Source organism: Borostomias antarcticus, assembly GCF_949987555.1.
Source record: "Borostomias antarcticus genome assembly, chromosome: 6".
Lineage (NCBI taxonomy): Eukaryota > Metazoa > Chordata > Actinopteri > Stomiiformes > Stomiidae > Borostomias > Borostomias antarcticus.
The window spans coordinates 27915099-27923880 of record NC_140239.1 but is presented as its reverse complement, the minus strand read 5'-3'; the positions used below and the strand labels follow the sequence as shown (position 1 = coordinate 27923880).

The 8782-nt window shown below is 45.5% G+C and overlaps 1 protein-coding gene across 1 annotated transcript; it reads left to right on the top strand.

Annotated features, from left to right (window-relative positions):
* Positions 1 to 7738: 7738 nt before the first annotated feature.
* Positions 7739 to 8542, top strand: LOC311310804 (thyroxine 5-deiodinase-like; the record flags this gene model as incomplete). Its single annotated transcript, XM_084440376.1, has 1 exon — positions 7739 to 8542. One exon carries the CDS (start codon positions 7739 to 7741, stop codon positions 8540 to 8542), a length of 804 nt encoding a protein of 267 aa, XP_084296502.1.
* Between the last annotated feature and the right edge of the window lie 240 nt (positions 8543 to 8782).

Below are 8782 nucleotides of genomic sequence, written 5' to 3'. Positions count from 1 at the left end.
AACCAGGGACTGGGGGAGGAGCAGACGGGGACAAAGACAGGCTGGAACTGGGGAGCTGGGAACTGATGGGGTTATGGGGGGGGGGGGAGGGGACTGGAGAGGGACTCTGAGGGACCAGGTGCTAGAGGGGGGTTCTGGAGGACCTTTACTAGAGGGGTCATTAGGGACTAGGAGCCATAGGGGTCATTAGAGACTAGGAGCTAGAGGGGTCCCTAGGGACTAGGAGCTAGAGGGGTCACTAGGGACTAGGAGCTAGAGGGGTCCCTAGGGACTAGGAGCTAGAGGGGTCACTAGGGACTAGGAGCTAGAGGGGTCACTAGGGACTAGGAGCTAGAGGGGTCACTAGGGACTAGGAGCTAGAGGAGTCACTAGGGACTAGGAGCTAGAGGGGTCACTAGGGACTAGGAGCTAGAGGAGTCACTAGGGACTAGGAGCTAGAGGGGTCACTAGGGACTAGGAGCTATAGGAGTCACTAGCAGAACACTAACCTTTAATTATTCAAAATCCCTTTTAACATTCTAATGCAAAGTAAGCATAATCAATAAGTAAAATAAGGCAATCTGTTTCAACCTGCCTCCTTGTGTGCTCCCAGCATGCATCATGCACGGGCAAGAGGACTCCAAAATATGGCGAGGTCGGCCTGTTCCTTCCTACAAATTAGAACCTCAATGCACATTTCTGCCAAAGTGTCTCTTTACCTATAACGTGACACATAACACTAGAACACTAGAACCGTTACATAAAGCATCCTTTGAATACGACGGTCCCGCCAGCAAAATTTCTAAAACATCTAAAAAATCTCAAATAATCTAAAAAACATATCTAGAAAATATTTTAAAATCCTACATTCCAACACTTCATGAAAGTTGAGAAACTGAGCTTTCTAGTAATATAGGATCTAAAATCTAATTGATATTCGAAACATTGGCACTGTACTCATCGTACTTAAAGGGTTAATTGGATAGTTTTGCAGGGCAAGATCAGTTCGGGCAAAACGTGAAGATTCTAAAGCGGGCCCTTGACTCCTCTCAGAGGTTCTGCCCTCGTTTGTACCCTGATTTGGGTCGGCACCATGCAGAGCAGAGGTCAAGAAGCAGGTGCCAGGGAACAGCCCACACGAGCCAAACCTTGAGCAAGCTGCTCCTACAAAGGGGGGTGCTGCGCTCTGGAAACACGGGGTGGACGACCTCTTCATGCTCTGTTCCAGCAAGCCTCCCCTCGACACCACGTATTTATTTAACTTCCTGTCAATTATTGACAGGCATCATCATCCATGTCATAGTTGGCAGGGGGTCATGGGACTACCAACAGCACACTTAGACAGGTAACAGCAACTGCTGAATGAGAATAGACAAATAATAAACAATAAACAAACATATATCATTATAATTATATTAAGCCAAATAAGCTATTTGTGTGTTTTTAAGCTTCAACTCTGTCCCTGTAATCAAGGAACATCGAAAGAAGCAAGTGTCCGTTGTGTCACTCACGTGGCTCATGGCAGCACATTGAGGCCACACAGTCTGCGGTCGGGACGCGTGATTGGTGGAGGGTAAGTTGGAGCATGTGCTCTCTGGAGCTCCTCCGTCTCTCTGCCTGGCCTTGTTTATGTTGCATTTATCCGTGAAACATTCCATTGAGTCCAATGAACATGTCTACAGCAGTGTGTGCGTGTGTGTGTGTGTGTGTGTGTGTGTGTGTGTGTGTGTGTGTGTGTGTGTGTGTGTGTGTATGTGTGTGTGTGTGTGTCTGTGAGAGAACTGTGGGGGGCAGATTTCAGCTTCTTGACTATTTTGTTACCTTGAATGTTTCCTCATTGAAGATGTTAAAGACGCGGTGCAGCTGGGCCGGGTCACATGTCAGACACACGTGGCCTAACGAGCGTAAAGAGCACTGACAACTGCAGAACATTCAGAAGTCAGGACCGTTTTTGTTCACCGTCCAAGTGTAACCAAAGCTGTGTTCGGAATCGCTCCCTCGTTCCCTCACTCCCTATTCCCTATGTAGGGTTCACCATGTAGTGAACTACCTAGGGAACAGAGAAAATGTAGGGTACATGCACTGTTCCCTGCAAATCAAGGTGAATTGTGGGTAATAAATAGTGGACTATATAGGGAACGAAAATTCCGTGGAGAATTCGAATTAGAGGGATGAGCGTAACCGAGTGAAATGTGGACTAGCTGGCGAAAACTCACTCTTCGAAGGAGCGCTGACAGTCCCTCCAAGAGGGACGTCCCTATTGGCGCAACTGTCAGCGTGTCCGCCTCACAAGCGGGAGAGCTTGTCGAAGATGGGTTTGAATCCCGCCAAGCCCTTAACATGGGTCAAACTGTTGAACACAATGCAGACGAGAGTACGACGGTTACACAAGCACATACTTTATGAACACAGTCGGTACCACTGTGACATAAAGTATTGCATTTGACAGGAAGGTTTTGCAGGATAAGATCAGTTTGGGCAAAACGTGAGGATTCAGAAACCTTTCAGTGCAATGCAGTTACATGTGTTTGTGAGTCAGGTGGCTCATTTTGTTCTAGAATCAAAATGGAACAGCTCAAGGTGTATTTGGGGCTTCCACCTCTAACTGGCATACAAGTCAGCACTGATAGCTGGTGGATCTGACAGCCAGTGACCCCCATAGGTTGAATGAAAAGTAGTGACCTTTTGACCCCGACTACTAAGCTGTCATCCAGCTCCTTCGGGTCAGTCCGCCCTCCACCTCTTACCCTGAGGCACTGGTCTGGGATCAGCTCACTGTTCAGTAAATCCGTTTTTTTCAGTTGGAGGGGAGTCGCTGGGCTTGCAGCAGGTCAGACCCTATGTCAGGACCACACTTACCCACAAACATCCATATTATTTTTAATCTTTATCTTTGACCCATGTGATCTGTGATTTGTCTACAGGAATCATGGATTTCAATTGTGTCTGATACTGTAACTATACACCTTGCATGCATGCATGCTGTAAGCTGTGTGAACAAAGGAAACAGCTGTTCGGTGCCAAAGGGAATATGTAATCGACCAATGGTGAAATATCCTTCTACATTTCACTTTATCTCAAGTCAAATTTAAAACAAACACTGAAATTTGCCAGTTAAAGAACGTTTTTAAATGAAGAAAGTATGTGTGTCTTATCAAGATTACCTTATCAAAGCCATGCAGAACTTTACAAAATCACATCCTGCAAGATTATTACATTATTACCGGTTATATATGTACCCTACCCAACATGTATAGTAATAATAATAACAATAATAATAATAATAATAATAATAATTATTATTATTATTATTATTGTTGTTGTTGTTGTTGTTATTATTATTATTATTATTATTATTATTATACCCAACATTTATTGTATATTGTGGTTTAGGAATAGGAGGAATAGGACTATACATGCTCCACTTGACAGAAAGAAACCTTCATTTCTGGTCTACATTTTACTACTGTGCTGTTTGAATAAAAGAAAAGAGTTGAAATCACATATCATGTGGGATGCATTATTCATGTACATGTCATAATTCGACAAACATTCTGTTGATCAAAACTAGAATGTTTTCTGGTTTTGATAACTGCATAATTTATGTTGACTATTGAGCAATTGTGCTTGATAATAAATCATGCTCACAGTATACAGACTCATTATGAATCTTTGAGTACATGCCCATTTCTCCAACACGTTAAGGTGCTGGAGAGTTCATTCAAAAGCTCTTCATAAACACAGGTTCTACGCATACCTTTGAAGTATGTGTGCAGCATGTGGAACCCTTTCCAGAGAGCCCCCATCTGACTGAAAAGGGTTCCTGGAGCCGGGCCAAGGAAGCACAGCTCAAGGAAGAGCATACGCTCTGAATTATTCAATAAAACAATGTTCAGCTCTGCTCTCTCTTGTGGGAGATGAACTATACTGCAGGCCAGGTTTTCCACGAGTGCTTTTTCACTCAACAGACTGTATACTGTGTCGCCTGTTTTCTCATTTGCGACGAGGAGGAGAGAGCGCTGAGCCAAGTCAGCCTGTGGAACTATATTGGGCCCACTATCACTTCAGGCACATGGGCAATGAGGGGTGTTATAATATGGTCAGCGGCTTTCCTTGCCAAACACAATCTCCTGCAGCTGTACTATCATCTCCAGCGCTAACCGGCTAAAATGACTTAATCTCTGTATGGTTTAAGTCTGGTGGTTAAGCACGAGTCCCAGTCGAAGACAACCCCTTATCACTAATGCCCAAACCGTTTCATGAAAAGGAAATAGACTAGTCAGAGCAAGTAAGGTCATATAACTGGAATCCATGATTTTTTTAAAAAGTGTAAATGTTTGTACATGAATGGCAATTGGAGAATTAGGAGATGCGCAGTTGCTTTCAATACTGTAGGTCATGACCTGGATGTAGGGTGGCTTGACTCTGGCTCCAGCCCATGCTAGTTGTTCAGTGCCTTGATAGTAGGGCATAGAGAGCCTCCCTCCGTTCGAAATATCAGTGTCAGTTTGCACCATCCCCGAAGTCTTCCAATGTATCATCGGGGCTTTGTTAAAGACAGTGGTTTGGACGAGAAGGAAAATGAAATACTGTCAGGCCTTAATGACCGTCAGTGAAGATGTGACAAAAGTGTTATATCTATCAGCGATGCGCTCACGGACAACAGACGCTGGCGAGAGAGGGGGACATATCAGACTGCAGGAAAAGGCTCCTATCACAGCGAGACCCTGTCCTTGATAGGAGGATTAGGCTGAGTGGGACTTGATGATGGTTGCTTAGTAACCACAAACCTACTCAATTGCTGGGGGAGAGCTGAGGGATGGAGGAGCGTTTTGACTCGCTGAGGGGTTTTTGGATTCAATGCATTCCAGCCTCAAACTCGGGGGTATGAATGTACAAAGAGGGATATATGTAGATGCACATCTGTGCATTCTGGCCCTCACGATCCATAGAGCAGACTCGGAGGAGTGTGTGTGTGTGTGTGTGTGTGTGTGTGAGTGTGTGTGTGTGTGTGTCTGTGTGTGTGTGCGTGTGTCTGTGTGTGCGCGCGTGTGTGTGTGTGTGTGTGTGTGTGTGTGTGTGCGCGCGCGTGTGTCTGTGTGTGCGCGCGTGTGTGTGTGTGTGTGTGTGTGTGTGTGTGCTTCTATGTTAAACGGTTCTCTGCCTGTCTGGTGTACTAACAGTAGTTTATCCTGGATCGCTGCCACTCTTATTGCATTGCATCGCTGCAGGCTCTGGCTGGGCTGTTTTCCCTATTCTGGTCTGTCCTCACATGACCCACACCCGCACGCCAAGCGCTGAGTTGAGGCTAATGAAAGTAACTGGGTTGCGAGCCAGCCGTTCATTTCAGCTACAAAATTCCCTGACAAAAAAAAAGAAAGATCAAGAATCAACAGTCAGACCACCAATATTCCAATAAGGCCTTTCTGTCAGCCAGATGCCATATCGTTCAAGGGTGGGTAGAGGTGGCTGTGGAATTATGGTCGCCAGTCGCAATAGCCTTTTACAGACTAGCGGAGATCTCTCTCCTCTGCGGAAACGGCCCACGTCACGGGAGATCCGAGGTCGTACGCTGTGCTTGGACGAGCTGGATAGGCTGGTGAATGGCGTATCATATCGACAGGACCCAGAGAAGCAGGGAGGGCTGGCTCAGCTCATTATCTGAAGTCAGTGATAAAGACGACTCTGACTCGGCCCGGTAGGACCAGGATGTTATTTCAGCACAGATATGGCCTGTTTCTTGACATACCTTGAAGAACAGTCAGACAATCATTTGGATTGTGTATGAATCTGGATGGATAATTTGTAAAAACAAACAAATCTGTTATTGTAAGAGATGTGACGGCAAACTAGTCATTTTATCTACTTGCCATTTCCTCATCCGGTGAAAATAGCTGTGAGAGGGGGATTGTGGGTAGAACTGCTTAGGCCACGTGACCCTGATGTCAACCACACAGGCTAACCTTAATCTGAATTTAACATTTTAGCTTTGTGTATGTTTTAGAGGAGATATACAGTAGCTCTGGGCTGCTAGCACAATGCTTTAGTTTTGTTATGAAAGGTTGCACATGAGCAGTCTGTGGAACCATTGCTACCAAAACATACAGATCAGGGTACCCATGTACTATAGCTGACTGAACGAACAATTCAGAACCACATCAATCCTGTGGACATAAGCACATGAGTCCTGGTGACAGCAATGCTATTTGCCTAGCCTGAATACATTTATATGGGGGGTGTAAGGCAGAACGCAGAAGACTAAACGTTAATTATTCAAAATACCTTATAAAATTCGAATGTAAATTCATCGTAATCAATAACTAAAATAAGTAAACCCGTTTAAACTCGCCTCCTTGAGCCCTGTCAGTGCGTCATTACGCACGGGCGAGATGACTCCAAAATACGCAGAGGTAGGCCTGTGCCATCCTACAAATTAGAACCTCGGGATACATTTCTGACAAAGTGTCTCTCTACCTATAATGTGAAAGTATAACAATCATATTCTGTCTCTACTGAAGTGTTTACCGGAAGGGTGTCTATTCTTCCCAGACTATAGATTTTGACTATAGATTGTGCCACATGTAAAGGGTTTAGTCATTTGCCGATATCACGATAACAATTCTGAAATGCAATAATTGGATTAGCCTTAATCTAACCGTTATAATCTAACACGCTCTAAACTCTTTTCGGATATATTTAATTAGCCCAGTCTCATTACTCCGACAGCTCCACGTGCTTACAAACAGCAGAGACTGAGAAAAAAACGAGAATGATTGAGAAATAACGACGCCACATCGGAGTAGATTGGAGAGGATATATGTGAACTCAGATAACCTGCTTGGTTTTAAGATGCAGTCCACCAATGCGCCTATCATAATGCTGTATGCGCTAGCGCCGACTAGTGAGAGGCTTTTCGGATCTGAAATCATTCTTTTCGACAATGTGAGATGGAATATTTCATCACACATTTCAAAGAGACTACTCGGCTATTTCTCAAGACTTTTAAGGAAATGCATAAATGGCACGAAACGGTTCACTTTGACAATTGACCTACAATTATAACAAGCATATAGGCTATGTAATTAATGTATTCTTCATATAGCCTAAATATTGTATTTACACTGAATAATGCAATCTAAATGTGCCACAAATATATCGAAGACTAAAATGTGTTTTTAACTGTTAATAGAAGCAAGGGTTTTTCATTATCTCTAGCCTAGATGGTTTCACATAAAACCATAATCATAATATCCAGGTTAAATTTTACAAAATAGTTCACTCTATTAGTTTATATAATTTCCCATCAAATAGCCTGTGATATTTTAGCCCTAGGGCTTTTGTAAATGTAAATGTAGCTATTGCTGTTATGTTAATGTTAATTGTGCCATTTAGGCTACTGGAAACGAAATGATTGGGACAAGTGTTTGTTTCCGACGTGACAAGTTAGCAGACCCGTCTGGACGGACCCTCTCTCTCTCTCTCTCTCTCTCTCTTTCTCTCTCTCTCTCTCTCTCTCTCTCTCTCTCTCTCTCTCTCTCGAGCGCGCTCGCCCAGGAGCGCAGAGTTGACGGGAGGTAATCCCCGCCATGTGAGTGGGCGGTGCGGACTCTGGAGGCGTGTTGTTTTTTATTTAAATCCTTGCTGTTCCTATAAAAAGGGAAACTCGAAGCGTCAGAGAATTTCATCTGATGGGCAAAGGTAACTAATGCGACTGACGTCTTATTGCCCGTCCGGCCGCATCCCATCGGCAGGGACCAAGATGCAGGAGTACGCAGGTGTCCAAATGGTGCGGACTCTGAAGCACGCAGCTATGTGCCTGGTGCTGCTGCCGCGCTTCCTCTTGGCAGCACTTATGCTGTGGCTCTTAGATTTCCTGTGCATCAGGAGAAAGGTGTTGCTGAAAATGGGGGCGCAGCAGGGCAGTCCCGACGACCCGCCGGTGTGCGTCTCCGACTCCAACAAGATGTTCACCCTGGAGTCGCTCAGGGCCGTGTGGTACGGCCAGAAATTAGACTTTTTCAAATCGGCGCACCTTGGACTTTTTGCGCCTAACACCGAAGTGGTTCAGCTGCAAGAGCGGAGGAGGGTTCGGATCTTGGACTTCATGAAGGGAAGGAGACCACTCATCCTCAACTTCGGGAGTTGCTCCTGACCGCCGTTCATGACGCGCCTGGCCGCGTTTCACCGTGTCGTGAGCCAGTACGCGGACATCGCTGACTCGTTGCTTGTATACATCGAGGAGGCGCATCCGTCGGACGGCTGGGTGAGCTCGGACGCACCGTATCAGATCCCTAAACACCGGTGTTTAGAGGACAGACTGAAAGCCGCCCAGCTGATGCACTCGGAGGTGCTCGGGAGCAACGTGGTGGTGGATAATATGACCAACTCGTCCAACGCTGCATATGGAGCCTATTTTGAAAGACTGTACATACTGAGGGATGAACGAGTCGTGTACCAAGGCGGCAGGGGCCCAGAGGGCTACCGGATATCTGAGCTTAGAAACTGGCTCGAGCAATACAGGAGTGATCTGCAGGATTCCAGAACAGTGGTTCTCCACGTCTAGTTCATCCTGCCCAGCTGCCGAGGTCCATCTCCAGTGCGCGCCGCGTCCACAGTGGGGACGTATTCAGATGCTGCTGTAAACCGTTAGCACAGTGCACATAATGTTGTTTTTGTTCCAGAAGCATCGTATAACAGGACTCTTCAGCAAATTAGCCTATCAGTCATGTTTCTAATGATGTAAAGCTCTAGACATAGCTGTGTGTTCTGTTGTGCGTGTCTTGCCTTAGTCGTTCGATTGTTT